Source organism: Mus caroli, unplaced genomic scaffold (assembly GCF_978045245.1).
Source record: "Mus caroli unplaced genomic scaffold, Mus_caroli_1 scaffold_8, whole genome shotgun sequence".
Classification (NCBI taxonomy): domain Eukaryota; kingdom Metazoa; phylum Chordata; class Mammalia; order Rodentia; family Muridae; genus Mus; species Mus caroli.
In genome coordinates this window covers 37,979,091-37,998,839 of record NW_028227263.1, presented here as the reverse complement: position 1 = coordinate 37,998,839, position 19,749 = coordinate 37,979,091, and the positions used below count along the sequence as shown (strand labels likewise).

Here is a 19,749-nt window from a genome sequence, read left to right as displayed (position 1 = left end):
TGAAGACTCTAAAAGCCAGAAGGGCCTGAATAGACGATCTAAAGATAGATTGAAAATCATAATCACCATCCTAAAATTCATTATGCCCAGGAAACTGTCAATCACAATTGGTGGTAGAAAATAAGGCATTCCATGCAAAAACCAAATTTAAGCAACATCTATCTACAAATGGAGCTCTACAGAAGGTGCTAGGAAAATTCTAAGAAAAGACAGTAATCACACCAAAGAAAACACAAGAAATAAATAATCACAGGCAAGCAAATCAAAAGAGGATACACCCTCTCTTCCCGCCACCCAGCACATACATCCCACTCCCACATTTTGGCAACAGCCAGCAGCAATACCACAAAATGTGAAGCAAAACAGTGCTCATTTATTTTCTTTTGTTTTTATTATTAGTTTTTAAAATTTACTTTACATTTGGATTGCAGGCCCCCCTACATCCTCTCCTCCATGTTCTTGTGGGGCAGTGGGCTATGCAAAGACAGTCTGGTCTTCAGTTGAGCTGAGATGCTGAACCCCAGGACCCGGTGGTGATAATACATCTACATAAGATGGAAGGAGTTCTCTCATGTCTCCTGGAACCCTAACTCCTGTTGAAGTTACTGCCCCTCACAGCCCCCATAAGAGAAGCATGGTTAGAAGTCATGTAGGGAATGTCCCAAGCTTCTGACCTTCAGGCTAAACTCCTCCCCAGTTACCTAGCAACAGAAAAGATAGCAGCATACTTTAAAAGGGGCTGTTTATCCCTCCTTGCTTTCTCTCACCCCTCTCACTCTCACTCCTTTGTTCTCTTGCTCTTACCTTCCTCTCCTCTCACTCTCTCCCTCTTACTCTCATTCACTCTAGCCTTTCCCCCGTCCTTCTCTCTTGCCCCCTGCATTTCTACAATAAAGCTCTAAAACCATAGATTGTTTCTGTTCTGCTGCTCTCAGTCTTACCTGTGTGGGAACCTCTCTTCCTTATGCCCTCTGTCCCATAACCAGGACTCTACAGGGTGTAACCCTGGGGCCCCTTTTGGTTTCAGGGGCTGCCTCTTGTCCACCCACCCCCCATTGAGTGGGTCAGAGGCTTGGATGCCCACTCAGGGCTGAGTGGAAAGCGTCTGGCAGCCCTCCCGTGTCTGCCTGTCCAGAGCATAGGTGGAGCTCTGCCAGACGTGGGCTATCCTCCCTCCCCTTTCTTCCCCAGGCCCCCTTTTAGTTACCACATGTTCTACCCTTATGAGCTACTTCTGATATTATCTCCTCCACTTTTCTTTCAAGAATGGGAAGGTCCCCATTTGCTCTAACCTGCCCTGACACATTAAATCTCAGTAGCAGTTAAGGCAAACTATCTCACTGAGGGTAGACAAGGCAGCCCAGATAGGGTAAGGGATCAAAGTAACAGAGTGAGAGATAGCCCCTGCTCCAATAATTAGGGCATCCCCATGAATATGGTGCTATATCTGTTACAAATATTTACAGGGCCTAGGACAAGCCTATACATGTGCTTTAGTTAGAGGAGTCCCATTGAACCAGGTTAATTGACTCTATACGTCTTATTGTTGTGTCCTTGACCCATCTGGCTCCCTCAATCTTTCCCCTTCTCTTCCACAAGACTCCTTAAGTCTGCCTAATGTTTATAGCAGAGTATCATTTACAGTCTCAGGGGTAGACTTTCCCTCATGGGTTGGGTCTCAAGTTGGGCCAGTCGTTGGTTGCCCATTCCCTCAATCTCTGCTTAATCTTTGTCTCTGAAAATCTTGTGGTAGGAAAAATTTTGGGTCAAAGTTTTGTCAGTGTGTTGGTGTCACCCTCTCTTCACTAGAGGTCATGCTTAGCTATAGGAGAAAGCCATTTTTTTGTCTCCATATCCCCATCTTGTAGGAGTTTCAGCTCGAGGCAACTCCTTAGATTCCTTGATGCTGCACTGTTCCAAGTACCCTGCCAGTTCAAAAGATGTCTCCCCACTGGTTTCCCTTGTTTCCTCTATTCCACTCCCTACCCATTTCTCCTCCCCAGTCTGATTCCCAGCCCCTATCACTTTCCCTTTTCCCTCCCAGGTTCCTTCCTCTATCCACTCTAATGTTTATTTTATTTTCCCTTCTGGGATTCAAGCATTCTTCCTTGGGTTATCCTTGTACTTAGGTTCTTTGGGTCTGCAGATTATAGAAAGGCTGTCCTATACTTTATGACTAATATCCAATTATAAGTACCATGTGTACCTTTCTGGGTTTGGGTTACCTCACTTCGAATGGTATTTTCTAGTTCCATTCATTTGCCTGCAGATTGCATAATGTCATTTTTTCAATAACAGAGTAATATCCTACTGTTTAAACCTATCACTTTTTAATTATCCATTCTTTTGTGGGGGGACATTCAGGTTGTTTCCCATTTTTAACTCTTAATAATAAAGCTGCTATGACTTTGAGCTAGTGTCCTTGTGGTATGTGGGAGCTTCTTTTGGGTCTGTGTCCAGGAGTGCTATAGATGGGTCTTGAATTAAAATTTACCTGACCTTTCTGAGACATCAGAATGATTTCCTATGTGGCTGTACTAGTTTACACACACACAAACACTGGAGGGGTATGCCCATTGCTCCACATCCTTGGCAGCATGTGCTGTCCCATGAGTTTTTGAACATAAATATTATGCCATGTGTAAGGTGAAATCTCAGAGTAATTTTGATTTGAATTTCCCTAATGAGTACATATGCTGAATATTTCTTTAAGTGCTTTTAGTTCATTTAAAATTTATCTGTTGAGAATTCTCTATTTAGCTCTTTATCCCTTTTTAAAATTGAGTTCTGTTGGCTGCTCTTTGTCCTATTGATGTTGTTCTTTGCCTTACAGAAGCTTTTACACTCCACAAAGTCCTATTTATTCAGTGTCGATCTTAGTGCCTGATCTATTGGTACTCTGTTAAAGACATCTCTTGTGCCAATGTGGTATAGGCACTTCCTCACTTTCTATTCTATTAGATTTAATGTACTGGTTTTATGTTGAGTTTCTTTTTCCACTTGGACTTGAGTTTTGTGAGAGTAATAGACATGAATCTATTTGCATCCTTCTACAAGCAGACATCCATTTACACCACCACCATATGTTGAAGGTGTTTTCTTCATCCTAAGATTTAGATTGTTTATCAAAAATCAAGTGTCTGTAGGTGTGTGGGTTTAAATCTGTGTCATTTATTCTATTCCATTGATCAACTTGCCTATTTTTATACCAACACCATGAGGTTTTTATTACTATTACTTCTGTAATATAGCTTGAAATAAGGGATAGTGATATCCCTAGAAGTTCTCTTAATGTACAGGATTGTTCTAACTCTCCTGTTTTTGTTTTTTTTGTTTTTTTTTTTTTTTATGTCCTGGCTGGAGCAGTCTTTCAGGCTGGACTATTTGATCTATCTACTTTTGAAGTGATCCAGCATGTAATACATTAGCTACTCTATGTAGGTCAAGTGCATTGTCCCACCAGACAGGCATAAGAATTAGTAAGGTTGAGTGAACTCAAACATTGGGACTCTCAGAGATTTGAGAACTGCAGATGTAGGGCCACTTCCTACCTGTCTCTGTACTTGCTCTGAAACACATAATTTCAGAGGACTGTGGGCAATCTGTCACATAACATAGTACTGGAATCCTTCCCCATGCAAATGGAGCATCACTAACATCTCAAACTCAGTCAATAGAAAATCCCCCCCAAATTCCATCCTGCTCCCCAAGGTTCATATAGTCCCCACCCACTGAAGATCATCCGAGAGTGGCTGATCTTGCTGAACTGTAACATATGTGGAAGAGTTCTCTCTGTAGGAGTATTCACTTACGGATCTTGGACAAACCTGGGAGAGGCTCGCAGCATCAGTTGACTTCAGAGGCTCAAATCAGAGCCAGTGGCAGCTCATGCCATCACCATGACTCCCACTGCCCCTGGCACCACTGCAGTTACAGCTATTGAGATACCCAGGATCCCAGCCACTTGCCCTGTGCAAAACACCCAAACCTCTTTATTTTTATTCCAAGAGCTGTAACACTGTTGAACAGATTGGAGTCCTGTAAAACCTATTTATCCCACATTCCCTTTCACCCTCCTTGGTCTGGTGTACAGAGACATCTGACACCTAGAGAGAAGCAGGTAGACTGTGAGGCTACAAGCAGGTACAAGTCTATGAGGTTGGATCACCTGGGCAACTTGTCTTGCTTTCATTGGTGTCTGGTTGTTTTGTTCTGAAAACACATAAACTTTTAAAGGTAATATACATTTCTGCATTAACACATGTATGGATTGTGGGGTGTGGACAAATTGACTAAAGATATTCTCTGCTCTATGTTTGAGCAGGTGAAAGGTATTAAACTTTAAAAATCTGTTTGGATTGTATAATCAAATGGTATAATAATCACTCTGGCATATGGGAGGATGGCATGTAATAATAAGTCATGAGAACTTTGTTAACAATATTATTTATTGGCTACTGCAGAGACATTCATATCTCAGCTAGTCTCAGAGCTGATCTCATGTAGAGGGATCACATTTCCACCATCTGTTTTATTGTTCTTCTGGGTCTCTTTGTTCATGCCTGCAGCCAGGAATTTTAGGTGGTCTCCCACGGTCAAATTAAATCTTAATTAATTTTAAAGGAATACGTAGCTTTTTGCTTCCTGCTGAAACAAAGGTATTTCCTCTCCCCACATGCAACACTTTTCCTGACTTCCATTCTGGACTTAATATATCCATATAATATACAAGCTAGTTTAATTCAGCAATCTTTTCTTTTTCTTTTTTTTTTCTTTTTTTTTTAATTAGGTATTTTCCTCAATTACATTTCAAATGCTATCCAAAAAGTCCCCAATACACTCCCCCACCCCAGTCCCCTACCCACCCACTCCCACTTTTTGGCCCTGGCATTCCGCTGTACTGGGGCATATAAAGTTGGCAAGTCCAATGGGCCTCTCTTTCCAGTGATGACCAACTAGGCCATCTTTTGATACAAATGCAGCTAGAGTCAAGAGCTCTGGGGTACTGGTTAGTTCATAATAATGTTCCACCTATGGGGTTGCAGTTCCCTTTAGCTCCTTGGGTACTTTCTCTAGCTCCTCCATTGGGGGCCCTGTGATCCATCCAATAGCTGACTGTGAGCATCCACTTCTGTGTTTGCTAGGCCCCTGCATTGTCTCACAAGAGACAGCTATATCTGAGTCCTTTAAGCAAAATCTTGCTAGTGTATGCAATGGTGTCAGCGTTTGGAAGCTGATTATGGGATGGATCCCTGGATATGGCAGTCTTTAGATGGTCCATCCTTTCTTCACAGCTCCAAACTTTATCTCTGTAACTCTTTCCATGGGTGTTTTGTTCCCAATTCCAAGAAGGGGCACAGTGTCCACACTTTGGTCTTCGTTCTTCTTGAGTTTCATGTGTTTAACAAATTGTATCTTATATCTTGTGTATCCTAAGTTTTTGGGTTAATATCCACTTATCAGTGAGTACATATTGTGTGAGTTCCTTTGTGAATATGTTACCTCACTCAGGATGATGCCCTCCAGATCCATCCATTTGCCTAGGAATTTCATAAATTCATTCCTTTTAATAGCTGAGTAGTACTCCATTGTGTAAATGTACCACATTTTCTGTACCCATTCCTCTGTTGAGGGGCATCTGGGTTCTTTCCAGCTTCTGGCTATTAAAATAAGGCTGCTATGGACATAGTGGAGCATGTGTCCTCTTACCGGTTGGAACATCTTCTGGATATATGCCCAGGAGAGGTATTGCTGGATCCTCCGGTAGTACTATGTTCAATTTTCTGAGGAACCGCCAAACTGATTTCCAGAGTGGTTGTACAAGCTTGCAATCCCACCAACAATGAAGGAGCATTTCTCTTTCTCCACATCCTCACCAGCATCTGCTGTCACCTGAATTTTTGATCATAGCCATTCTGACTGGTGTGAGGTGGAATCTCAGGGTTGTTTTGAGTTGCATTTCCCTGATGATTAAGGATGTTGAACATTTTTTCAGGTGCTTCTCTGCCATTCGGTATTCCTCAGGTGAGAATTCTTTGTTCAGTTCTGAGCCCCATTTTTAACGGGGTTATTTGATTTTCTGGAGTCCACCTTCTTGAGTTCTTTATATATATTGGATATTAGTCCCCTATCTGATTTAGGATAGGTAAAGATCCTTTCCCAATCTGTTGGTGGTCTTTTTGTCTTATTGACGGTGTCTTTTGCCTTGCAGAAGCTTTGCAACTTTATGAAGGCCCATTTATCGATTCTCGATCTTACAGCACAAGCCTTTGCTGTTCTATTCAGGAATTTTTCCCCTGTACCCATATCTTCGAGGCTTTTCCCTACTTTCTCCTCTATAAGTTTCAGTGTCTCTGGTTTTATGTGGAGTTCCTTAATCCACTTAGATTTGACCTTGGTACAAGGAGATAGGAATGGATCAATTCGCATTCTTCTACATGATAACCGCCAGTTGTGCCAGCACCATTTGTTGAAAATGCTGTCTTTTTTCCACTGGATGGTTTTTGCTCCCTTGTCAAAGATCAAGTGACCTCAGGTATGTGGGTTGATCTCAGGGTCTTCAATTCTGTTCCATTGGTCTACTTGTCTGTCGTTATACCAGTACCATGCAGTTTTTATCACAATTGCTCTGTAGTACAGCTTTAGGTCTGACATGGTGATTCCACCAGAGGTTCTTTTATCCTTGAGAAGAGTTTTTGCTATCCTAGGTTTTTTGTTGTTCCAGATGAATTTGCAGATTGCCCTTTCTAATTCGTTGAAGAATTGAGTTGGAATTTTGATGGGGATTGCATTGAATCTGTAGATTGCTTTTGGTAAGATAGCCATTTTTACAATGTTGATCCTGCCAATCCATGAGCATGGGAGGTTTTTCCATCTTCTGAGATCTTCTTTAATTTCTTTCTTCAGGGACTTGAAGATCTTGTCATACAGATCTTTCACTTCCTTAGTTAGAGTCACGCCAAGGTATTTTATATTGTTTGTGACTATTGAGAAGGGTTTTGTTTCCCTAATTTCCTTCTGTGCCTGTTTATCCTTTGTGTACAGAAAGGCCATTGACTTGCTTGAGTTAATTTTATATCCAGCTACTTCACCGAAGCTATGTATCAGGCTTAGGAGTTCTCTGGTGGAATTTTTAGGGTCACTTATGTATACTATCATATCATCTGCAAAAAGTGATATTTTGACTTCTTCTTTTCCGATTTGTATCCCCTTGATCTCCTTTTGTTGTCTAATTGCTCTGGCTAGGACTTCAAGTACAATGTTGAATAGGTAGGGAGAGAGTGGGCAGCCTTGTGTAGTCCCTGATTTTAGTGGGATTTCTTCCAGCTTCTCACAATTTACTTTTATGTTGGCTACTGGTTTGCTGTATATTGCTTTTATCATAGTTAGGTATGGGCCTTGAATTCCTGATCTTTCCAAGGCTTTTATCATAAATGGGTGTTGGATTTTGTCAAATGCTTTTTCAGCATCTAACGAGATGATCATGTGGTTTTTGTCTTTGAGTTTGTTTGTATAATGGATTACATTGATGGATTTTCGTATATTGAACCATCCCTGCATCCCTGGGATGAAACCTACTTGGTCAGGATGGATGATTTTTTTGATGTGTTCTTGACTTCGGTTAGCGAGAACTTTATTCAGGATTTTTGCATCAATATTCATAAGGGATATTGGTCTGAATTCTCTATGTTTTTGGGTCTTTATGTGGTTTAGGTATCAGAGTAATTGTGGCTTCATAGAATGAGTTGGGTAGAGTACCTTCTGATTCTATTTTGTGGAATAGTTTGTGAAGAACTGGGATTAGTTCTTCTTTGAAGGTTTGATAGAACTCTGCACTAAACCCATCTGGTCCTGGGCTTTTTTTTTGGTTGGGAGACTATTAATGACTGCTTCTATTTCTTTAGGGGATATGGGACTGTTTAGATCATTAACCTGACCTTGATTTAACTTTGGTACCTGGTATCTGTCTAGAAACTTCTCCATTTCATCCAGGTTCTCCAGTTTTGTTGAGTATAGCCTTTGGTAGAAGGATCTGATGGTGTTTTGGTTGTCTTCAGGATCTGTTGTTATGTCTCCCTTTTCATTTCTGATTTTGTTAATTAGAATACTTTCCCTATGCCCTCTAGTGAGTCTGGCTAAGGGTTTATCTATCTTGTTGATTTTCTCAAAGAACCAGATCCTCGATTGGTTGATTCTTTGAATTGTTCTTCTTGTTTCCACTAAGTTGATTTCACCCCCTGAGTTTGATTATTTCTTGCCGTCTATTCCTCTTGGGTGAATTTGCTTCCTTTTGTTCTAGAGCTTTTAGGTGTGTTGTCAAGCTGCTAATGTGTGCTCTCTCTAGTTTCTTTTTGGAGGCACTCAGAGCTATGAGTTTTCCTCTTAGAAATGCTTTCAATGTGTCACATAAGTTTGGGTATGTTGTGGCTTCATTTTCATTAAACTCCAGAAAGTCCTTAATTTCTTTCTTTATTCCTTCCTTGATCAAGGTATCATTGAGAAGAGTGTTGTTTAGTTTCCATGTGTGTGTTGGCTTTCTATTATTTATTTTGTTATTGAAGATCAGTCTTAGTCCATGGTTATCTGATAGGATGCATGGGACAATTTCAATATTTTTGTATATGTTGAGGCTTGTTTTGTAACCAATTATGTGGTCAATTTTGGAGAAGGTACCGTGAGGTGCTGAGAAGAAGGTATGTCCTTTTGGTTTAGGATAAAATGTTCTGTAGATATCTGTCAGATCCATTTGTTTTATAACCTCTGTTAGTTTCACTGTGTCCCTGTTTAGTTTCTGCTTCCATGATCTGTCCATGGGTGAAAGTGGTGTGTTGAAGTCTCCCACTATTATTGTGTGAGGTGCAATGTGTGCTTTGAGCTTTATTAAAGGTTCTTTAATGAATGTGGCTGCCCTTGTATTTGGAGCACAGATATTCAGAATTGATAGTTCCTCTTGGAGGATTTTACCTTTGTTGAGAATGAAGTGCCCTTCCTTGTCTTTTTTGATGACATTGGGTTGGAAGTCAATCTTATCAGATATTATAATGGCTACTCCAGCTTGTTTCTTCCTACCATTTTCTTTGAAAATTGTTTTCCAGCCTTTCACTCTGAGGTAGTGTCTATCTTTTTCTCTGAGATGAGTTTCCTGTAAGCAGCAAAATGTTGGGTCCTGTTTCTGTAGCCAGTCTGTTAGTCTATGTCTTTTTATTGGGGAGTTGAGTCCATTGATATTAAGAGATATTAGGGAGAAGTAATTGTTGCTTCCTTTTATTTTTGTTGTTAGAGTTGGTGTTCTGTACTTGTGGCTGTCCTCTTTTAGGTTTGTTGAGGGATTACCTTCTTGCTTTTTCTAGGACGTGGTTTCCGTCTTTGTATTGTTTTTTTTCAGTTATTATCCTTTGAAGGGCTGGATTCGTGGAAAGATAATGTGTGAATTTGGTTTTGTCGTGGAATACTTTGGTTTCTCCATCTATGGTAATTGAGAATTTGGCTGGGTATAGTAGCCTGGGCTGTATATTTTGTTCTCTTACTTTCTGTATAACATCTGTCCAGACCCTTCTGGCTTTCATAGTCTCTGGTGAAAAATCCGGTGTAATTCTGATAGGCTTGCCTTTATATATTACTTGACCTTTTTCCCTTACTGCTTTTAGTATTCTATCTTTATTTAGTGCATTTGTTGTTCTGATTATTATGTGTCAGGAGGAATTTCTTTTCTGGTCCAGTCTATTTGGAGTTCTGTAAGCTTCTTGTATGTTCATGGGCATCTCTTTCTTTAGGTTTGGGAAGTTTTCTTCTATAATTTTGTTGAAGATATTTGCTGGACCTTTGAGTTGAAAATCTTCATTCTCATCTACTCCTATTACACGTAGGTTTGGTCTTCTCATTTTGTCCTGGATTTCCTGGATGTTTTGAGTTAGGATCTTTTTGGATTTTTTATTTTCTTTGATTGTCGTGCTGATGTTCTCTATGGAGTCTTCTGCACCTGAGATTCTCTCTTCCATCTCTTGTATTCTGTTGCTGATGCTCGCATCTATGGTTCCAGATTTCTTTCCTAGGGTTTCTATCTCCAGCGTTGCCTCAATTTGGGTTTTCTTCATCGTCTCTACTTCCCTTTTTAGGTCTTGGATGGTTTTATTCAATTCCATCACCTGTTTGGTCTGGTTTTCCTGCAATTCTTTAAGGGATTTTTGTGCTTCCTCTTTAGTGTCTTCTACCTGTTTAGCACTGTTCTCCTGTATTTCTTTAAGTGTGTTATTAAAGTCCTTCTTGATGTCCTCTACCATCATCATGAGATATGCTTTTAGATCCGGGTCTAGCTTCTCTGGTGTGTTGGGGTGCCCTGGACTGGGCGAAGTGGGAGTGCTGGTTTCAGATGATGGTGAATGGTCTTGGTTTCTGTTAGTAAGATTATTACGTTTACCTTTCGTCATCTGGTAATCTCTGGGGTTAGTTGTTATCTTTGTCTCTGTTTAAAGATTGGAGCAGATGCTGTGTTCTACTCACTGGAAGTCTTAAGATCCTGTTGCGGGTGTCGTGGGTTGCTGGTGGGTGTCAGCCGACCCCGCCCCCCAGCCACCCCGGTGCTGGTCAGACAGGAAGAGGCCTGTGGCCCCACTCAGGCCGGCTTTCTGCTTCCCTAACTAAAGCAGACTCAGGTCCCGCGCGATTGGATTGGAGCAGAAGCTGTGTTCCACCTACCAGAAGTCCCATGATTCTGTGGTGGGTGTCATTGGCAGCTTGCGGGTGTCAGCCGACCCTACGCCCTAGCTACCCCGGTGCTGGTCAGGCCGGAAGAGGCTTGTGGCCCTACTCAGGCCGTTTTTCTGCTTCCCTAACTAATGCAGTCTCAGGTCCCGCGCGCAATTGGATTGGAGCAGACCCTGTGTTCTACTCACCGGAAGTCTTAAGATCCTGTGGCAGGTGTTGTGGGTAGCTGGCGGGTGTCAGCTGACCCTGCACCCTAGCTACTCCGGTGCTGATCAAGCTGGAAGAGGCTTGTGGCCCTACTCAGGCCGGTTTTCTGCTTCCCTAACTAAAGCAGTCTCAGGTCCCACGCGATTGGACTGGAGCAGAAGCTGTGTTCCACTCACCAGAAGTATCAAGATCCTGTGGCGGGTGTCGTGGGTAGCTGGCGGGTGTCCGCCGACCCTGCGCACTAGCTACCCCGGTGCTGGTCAGGCCGGAAGAGGCTTGTGGCCCTACTCAGGCCGGTTTTCTGCTTCCCTAACCAATGCAGTCTCAGGACCCGCGCACAACTGGACTGGAGCAGAAGCTGTGTTCCACTCACCAGAAGTCTTAAGATCCTGTGGCAGGTGTCGTTGTTTGCTGGCAGGTGTCAGCCGACCCCGCCCCCCAGCCACCCTGGTGCTGGTCAGTCAGGAATAGGTCTGTGGCCCCACTCAGGCCGGCTTTCTGCTTCCCTAACTCCAGCAATCTTTTCTAAAACCCAGTGTGTTTCAGCAGCTGTACTATCTGTCTCAATGATATTTCAAAAATTTAAAGATAATAAAGCATTATTTGGTCTATCTTTGGGAGATTTCATATCCCCTTCTGTTTTAGAAAAATTTACTTTAAAGTCCTGTTAGATCTTTCAACAACTGCTTGACCCATAGACCATCTTTTAGTGTCAGAATTTTCACTTATTTATGTAATATGCTAATTACTCCAACAAGATAATAACAATTTCAACTAAGATATATATATTACAAATCCTGTCAGTGTATGTTTTCTTCTAGTTGCTGAAAAGACTACTCAATTGGGATGGTAAGCCAGTCTTACCAGTCTAAACACTGAAGAAGGATATGTAAGATGGAATATTTGGCTCGGTAGAGAAGTTGGATATAGTGTTAACATTCTTTCTTCTCTCTCTCGCTTTGTCTCTCTCTCTCTTTCTCTCTTCCCTCCCTCTCATCTCTTTCTCTCTTTCTCTTCTCCTTTTATTGAAAATTGATTTTTCTCATACTATAATCAATATGTCCTGATTATAGTTTCCCACCCTTCTACTCCCCCCAGTTTCCCTCTTCCTCCCCTATGAATCCAGTCCTTTTCTGAATTTATAACTTTCAAAATGCCGCATAATCCATTGAGTTATTTTAATTTAGGTGCACATATAATAATATTTCCATTTAAAAATTTATCCGGTAGTTACTATTATTAGTAAAATATTCTCCATGCTTCTGAGTAAACACCACAAAAGAAATACTGCATTAAACACATGAAATATCCACTCAGTAGTGACAAAAAATATACAAGGAGTAATAAATTGAGCAAAGAAAGAGTATACAGATGTTGTCCACTGGAACAAGGTTTTAGGAAACTGAAAATTCCACACAAAGTATTTTTTACACTAAAAGGATTCATGCAGGATAATAAATTAGTTAGATATATTTAGATAATTGTGAACAACTATCATTCCAGGAAACAAACTCTAGGTCTCCAGGAGACAGACATAACATAAATAAGTTTTGTGGAGACATAGAAAACAAGGAAACTACAGATTGAAAAGTACTAGGAAATAGAATGTTGTATTAGTATGAATCAATCAAAGAAGAGGGGCTGTCATGACTTGCATAGCCAAGAAGTTTTGAATGGTTGCTATGCTCTATAATAATCTCCTTTTTTTTAAGTCATTGTAGATGCCAGTTTATTGATCTCCAACCTAGGGTATTATTTCTAAATTTTAGGTGTTTATGAAATAAGGAGATTTAAAATAAGTTTACTAAGCCATTATTTTTAACAAAAAGAAAGAGAATAGAAAATATGAAAATTCATTACACTTGATGGATTTGTATGTAAGTGTGAATCTTTTTTTCCCCCAGGTAGAGTAGGGAAACAGAGGCTAATGCACATAGTAGTAAAATCTGTTACTAATACTATGAGCATTGGTATCATAGGTCCAGACACTGTCATTTTAATACTGAATAAAGGAGAGAGACTCCTTATGTTCATATAGACTAGCTCTCTCTAATAGCCTCTTGTTTTATTTTTAAAGGCATTAATTTACTTTTATATTTTATGCATATGAGTGCTTTACAATCAAGGATGTGCCCTATATGCATTTTAGGTTTGTTTAGAAGACAGAAGAATGTGATCAATTCTTTAGACTTGGTATTGTAGATGGTTTTGAGTCACAATGTAGGTTCTGATAACTGAACCCAGATCCTCAGCAAGAGTAGGATATACTCTTATTAACTGATTTAGTTTTAGTTTTTATTTTTCAATTTGTCTAGTCTGCTTTTTAAAATATGTTTTAGCCTTCATTGTGTGTGTGTGCACAACTTATGGGAGTCAGTTCATTTCTTTTTTCATGTAGTTTCCCTAGGATCAAAGTCAATTTATTAGGCTTTATGGCATTGACTTCTCACTGAGCCTCTGCTTTTTATCTTAATAATACTCAGGTTGGGAGCTATATACAAATCTCTCTCTTGTTCTTAGTCTTTATCACTTGACAAACATCTCAAAGTATCTGGTAAAATTTAATGAGAGTGTGACTATATAATACGTTAGAACTTTAGTCATGTCAACCCCAAAATCTTGAACATAAAAATTAGCTTCTTCATAAACAGCAAATCCACATCTCTGAGGTCACAGTATTCAAGTATTTTCTGTATTTTATATTACATATTAGCTAAGGTTAGATTATTGAGAAATAAGTTAATGACCAGCAAGAAACATATTAATGAAGATTTATAGCTCATTCTTGACTTGTTTGAGGATAGTTTAGGAATAAGACAATGAAAAGATATAAAAAATGAGTGGTATCTGCTCTTACAACTTAAAATTCTTTCTGAAATATTGTGTCAGATTGGAATTGTTTTATAAATAGTTACAGAATAACCACTGGACCATTCTTTCCATATAGAAGTACTTGTTGAAAATTTATTATATCCTAGAAAAAAATAAATAGCAAAGAAATGTTACCAAATGAAAAATCAACCTTTTAAAACTTAGAACAGAGTAGAAAAGAACAAACAGAAGTGAAATTAGTGATGCAAGTTGCCATTGTGGAAATGGGTTATAGTAGTTTATGTAAGGTAGCAATAAAATCTCCATGGGGCATGTGATATCAGAGCCAGAAAATGAGAAGAGCTTTTAAGAATAGAGAGTAAAATGTTGCTAGATGGAAAACATCAAGTGCACTCATCCTTATAATCTCAATAAAGAAAAAGTCAGTCAGAGCAATTTAAGCAAGGGATCATGAAATGTAGAAAAGTGTTAGAATTCTATTCTGAATGGAATGGAAGGTATTAAAATATTTCAATAGGAGTAACATATTATGAAAATGTTTTAAATATCATGTGTTTTACAAACAGCTTGTCTCATGAACCCCACAAGGAATAATAACTACCAGCTTGGAAAGACATGCCTACTCTTGCTATTTACAGGAGCCATATAGGAGAAGCCAAAAACTAGCAGTTTATCTTCCTGAACTGTTTTCTCCATAGATTATAAGCCTATGACAGATTTGTTCCTTTAGGTAAGTCTGAGCAAATTACATTTGAGGAAATATTCCTCCTATTAATATACTTTTCATATATATATATATATATATATATATATATATATATATATATTCATACATATATTCATTCCTTAGGTAGTAGCTAACCCTTTTGAGCAGATTTCTGCAGAATAATGAAGCTGTACTGTTTTATAGTGATGCTATATAGACAAATAGATAACTTCTTAATTCTTAATTATGATTCTATAAGAATTTCAAAAATTATATTAGTAATTTTTTATAGTGGGACTGTCATTAAGCCCTGTCTGCTAATCAAAATTGCAATGGGAACTCTGACAGTCTTCAGGTGTCATGAGTTATTTGTGTCTGAGATAGAATGCAGGGATTTACAACCTAGAGCACATTCCAAGAGGTTGTAAAACAATCACAGGCCATAAGAGAACTAACAATTTAATGTAGGTACAAGGACAGAATATAAAAAAGTGACTGAGTTTATCAATATGAAATTTCAATGACAACTTGGTTATACTCTTTAGCTCTCCATAAGCCTGAAGAGCTAGTGACGGATTATGAACATTTAGTCAGGTAATTACTCTTAGTGAATATGTATATAAACATTTCTGTTGTAAACTTCTTATTCAATTTATTATTTGAATTTATGTGTAAACTCGTGGTGAACTTTTTAGCATGCGATCATGTATTCTGTAATATGTATACATGCTGAGAACAAAGATGTCTCAGAGAACATTTTAGAGAGAAAGAGAAGATTCTTTTAGAAAGAACTTTTTGGGGGGACTTTTTAGAGAGCACAGATATCAAAAACTGTTTTAGATACAAAACTTAAAAATAAAGATTAAAATCACTTTTAAAAGTATTCTCTTTTTTTTTTCTGTGACTTTCACTAGAGTTAGAACCAGCCAACTTCCTGCAGAGAAGGGGCATAGAGTACTTTATTTAATACCCTGATGTTAGGCTAAAGGTATTCCTTGTCTAAGCCAGTAGTTTTTAACCCTCAGAATGAATGAGAAAGTTTATAGGAGTTTTGGAAGTTATTAGCAAGCATTCAGTATAGTTAGACAGCTAGAAGTTCTGAGACCATCAGTATTTAAAGCTACACCTATGTCTGACTCTGTGTCCCATTTCAACCCATTCCTGGCTGGGCAGGCTCTCAGTATGCTATATACTGACACAAATCTTATAGGAGTAACCATTTTCTGACTGAATATAATGCTAGTTCCATAATGTGAAATCCATGCCTAATACCAATCTCAGGGACAAACTTGTGCTATAAATTTTAAATGCCCTATTAAAGAATCTACCACCATTTTATTCTGAAATGGAAATAGTGTTAAAACACTTTGAAATGACTTGTCATTATACCAGTAGATTAGCATATTTCCCAAGCATTATAAGAGAATTGTTGTTTTGCTCACCAATATGAAGATAATTAGAGATTGTTGAAGCTGTAAATGGGGTACTCATTTTACTCCCTTCTATTCTACAAGCAAATAAGTCATTGTCAAAGAGTAGATAAAGATTTCAAGAGACAGAGGTAGGAATGATTTCAAAGACACTTTTCAATGACTAAAAAGAAACCGTTTAAATAGGCACAACAGAATGGTTGCAGATATGAACTCATGGGGGCTGTGTCAGTGTGTCTGAGCTCAAACCATACAAAAGCCCAACATGGAATTGGGAGGAGAAATTGACAACTGATACTTGCCAGGAGAAGGAGACTCAATTGTTTTTAAGGAATTGTCTTTGCCTGTATACCAAAGTCTATAAAGGCAGCACAAGTATTATCTGACAAAGAAAACATGGAGTTGGAACAGGGAGCTATAGGATTATGATGAGTTAAGGAGAGGGGGAAAATTCTCTAAGACAGATTTTAAAATACAAAAATGGAAAATGCAATAAAAATAGTTACCTATCCTGGGAGGAAAATGAGATGAGAAAAGAGTAGTAAAAATACTAATGAGCAAACCTGAGATGGTAGTCATATGGGGCTTGCATGATTTCTAGTATTACTTTAAATTTATAAATCAAAAGATTACTTTAAGAAAGTGTTTTCTTACCAAGATGTCTCCTCAGGGCATCCTTAATCTCATTATTTCTGAGGCTGTAGATGAGGGGATTCAACATGGGGATGACCACCATGTAGAACACAGACACCACCTTGTTCTGGTTAGTAGAGAAGCTGGACTTGGGCATCACATAAATAAATGTGATTGTCCCATAGAACAGAGTGACTGCTGTGAGATGGGAGGTGCATGTGGAGAAGGCCTTCTGTCGCCCCTCCGTGGAACGCATCTTTAGGATGGTGATAAGGATGTAGGAATAGGAGATGACTATGATAAACACTGTTAGCATAGTAACTGAGCCAGCAGAAAATGAAACAAGAACTACGGAGATACTGATATCAGAACAGGACAGCTCAGCTAAAGGAGCAAAATCACAGAAAAAATGTTCAACTCTATTTGAGCCACAGAATAGAAAAGAAAAAAAGGAAACCATAGCAAAGGAAGCATTGAGAAGACCTCCTATATAGGATCCCACAACCAACTGGACACAGACTTGTGTGGACATTTTGGTGGAATAAAGTAGTGGGTTGCAGATTGCCATGAAGCGATCATAAGCCATGGTAGCCAAAAGGAAACATTCAACTGACCCAAAGATATCACCAAAGCTGAGCTGTATGCCACATCCAAGGTAGGAGATGGTGTTTCTCTCCACCAGGAAGTTAACAAGCATATTGGGTGTGACAGAAGATGAAATGCCTATGTCAACAGAAGCCAAGTGGCTGAGGAAAAAGTACATGGGATGATGGAGCTGGGAAGAGACTCTGATGAGAAGGATGGTGCTGAGGTTCCCAGACACAGTCACCAGGTAGATAAACAGGATGATGGTGAAGAGGATGACTCTAAGAACTGGATCATCTGTTAAGCCTAACAAAAGGAACTCTGTTACTGTAGTGTGGTTTCCATCCTCCTGGAAAGCCATGGGATAGTGTAGTTGCTGCCAGATCAAGGCTGTGATGAAGAAAGTACAGAAATAGATTAATAAGTAGGTCTCTTCCTTTCATTTAATACTGACAACAGGAGCATTAATAACATATTATTTAAAATTGCATCAATAATGGATGTTTTACTGAGATTGGAATTGTTTGTTCATTTATGTGTCTGTTGCCTGGATGTTATACATGTGCACTTTTGAGGATCATGTTAGTTTTGGGGCTTACCAATGGATGGATAAGTAAGGAATCTTTGAAAACTCTAGGTAGCTGGGAAGAGTGGAAGAAGGAGGAGAAACTATGACTGAGAAATATTGTATGAGAGAAAAAAATCTATTTTCAATAAATAAAAACAGAATCTTAGTTTTATACACAATCACTCTGAATAATTTGCCTATGTAAATATGAGGTGTTTATTTTTCTTTTGTTACATATTTTTCTGATTGCATCTGATTTCTGTTTATACAATGCTTGGGAATATAGTGCATTTTCTAAGAAAAAAATGTCTACATTTACCAGAGGGGGGGGGGTCTTACCTCTTGAAATAAGAATTCATTTCAAAGTAAGAAGTCCAAAGTTTTTATGAATTTATAGGTGCAAAGTTGTCTCCATTGTCTTTGTCACTGAATATAAGTCCCTGCTGAGGCTCTGGAATCCAGTGTGAATTCAAAGCATCAGGGATCATTACCTCATTCCCAGTGAGTGCTGAGCAGTTCATTTCACAAAAACACAATTAATTTTCAAGGAGTCTCTCAATCTCATGCAATATTTTGTTTTCCTCTTTATGTGAGTATTGATGTACTTGGTAATCATGAGAAATACAGAATAACTAATTATCTTAGGTAATTGTTCAAGTTGATATTTGATTCAGGTTAGTTCAAACTAAAAGATATTAAATAAAGTAAACTATTTTGACTTTTTTCATTCACATACATGGATATTTCTTTTAGTATTTTAGTGGTTGCTCTAACATATTATTTTAGGTAGGTTCATGGTGAATATAGGGGTGGATGAGAAACAAAGTTGAATAACTATTTGAGTCAAACACAATTTTTATAGGCAAGTGTATAAAATGTAATGTTAACTAGAATATAGTCCAAGAAAGGTATGGATGGTTTCCAAGTAATGAGTAACATTTATAATTCATACCCTCAAGTAAGTGACATGTGGTAAAAGCTTATGTCGTATAAGGCAGGATAGAAGGCACATTGATTTTCAACATACTCATCTCTATTACTAATCTTTCAATAAGTTCTACACTGCTCCCTTGATATTTTCTTGATAAAAGTGTTTGGCCACTGAATATTAATCGACTTTCATTCAAAGTGTCTCATGTCCCTGCTGGCAGAGGAGAGACAGGATCATCACTGAAAACTCCATGTCTACTAGCCTGGAGTATAGAGCAGCAAATGACAGAAAAGACCCTGTATCAAAGGGTTGGAAGATCAGTAAAGACAATCATATTGAATTCTGAACTTCATATATGTATTGTGGCATGCAGGTAAATCAGCTCACATGGACACATGTATAACTATGCATACACACATTCAGAAGTAGCAGTCAAAGCTGCTTTCTCTAAGCTATATATTTACCAATTTGTGTAAGTTATCTTTCTCTTTTAAAGATTGTCTTTTGTAATCCATGTTGACTTTGAAATTCCTAGGTAGCTAAGAAAGAGTTTTAATGTCTGATATTCTCTAACCAACTCTCAAGTATTTAACTGACAAGTATCTAACACTCATTTTATGTGGTTTTGAGGATCTAGCAGAGAATTATAAGTATTCGAGGCAAAGATTATATCAATTGGGTTATTTTTATAAGCTAGTATTTTATCTTAGATTACTAATTTGTTTACACACACACACACCACATACACTCATACATGCAATTTTCTTTGTGCAGAGGTGAGTAGAGGTTGAGATTAAACTACTTTTCTAAATGTATTCATGGGTCACATTGGATACTAGAATGTATAGTGTGGCTAACTGTCAGCAAGGAGACTTCACAAACAGCTATGGGAAAATCATTCATTCAACCATTTCTTTCAAAAATATGTGTTGAATATTTATTGTATGCTATAAATGGGGTGAAAACTTTAGATTGGTTAAGGAATTTTTTTTTTAGGAAATTTAACATCAGTGGAGGAGTCGCTAGAGAATGAATACCTAACATGGCAAGTACTGTAGACGACAAATTACATTGACACATTACTAAGGATCCATAGATACCATGCCACTGCAGAACCAAGACTGACTTTCACCATCCTGCTATTGAAATCAAG

At 38.6% G+C, this 19,749-nt stretch overlaps 1 protein-coding gene across 1 annotated transcript; it reads right to left on the bottom strand.

Annotated features, from left to right (window-relative positions):
- Positions 1 to 16,513: 16,513 nt before the first annotated feature.
- On the bottom strand, positions 16,514 to 17,459 carry LOC110289051 (olfactory receptor 5P72-like). Its single transcript, XM_021155254.2, has one exon. The coding sequence runs from the start codon at positions 17,456 to 17,458 to the stop codon at positions 16,514 to 16,516; it is 945 nt and encodes a 314-aa protein (XP_021010913.2). The 5' UTR covers position 17,459.
- Between the last annotated feature and the right edge of the window lie 2,290 nt (positions 17,460 to 19,749).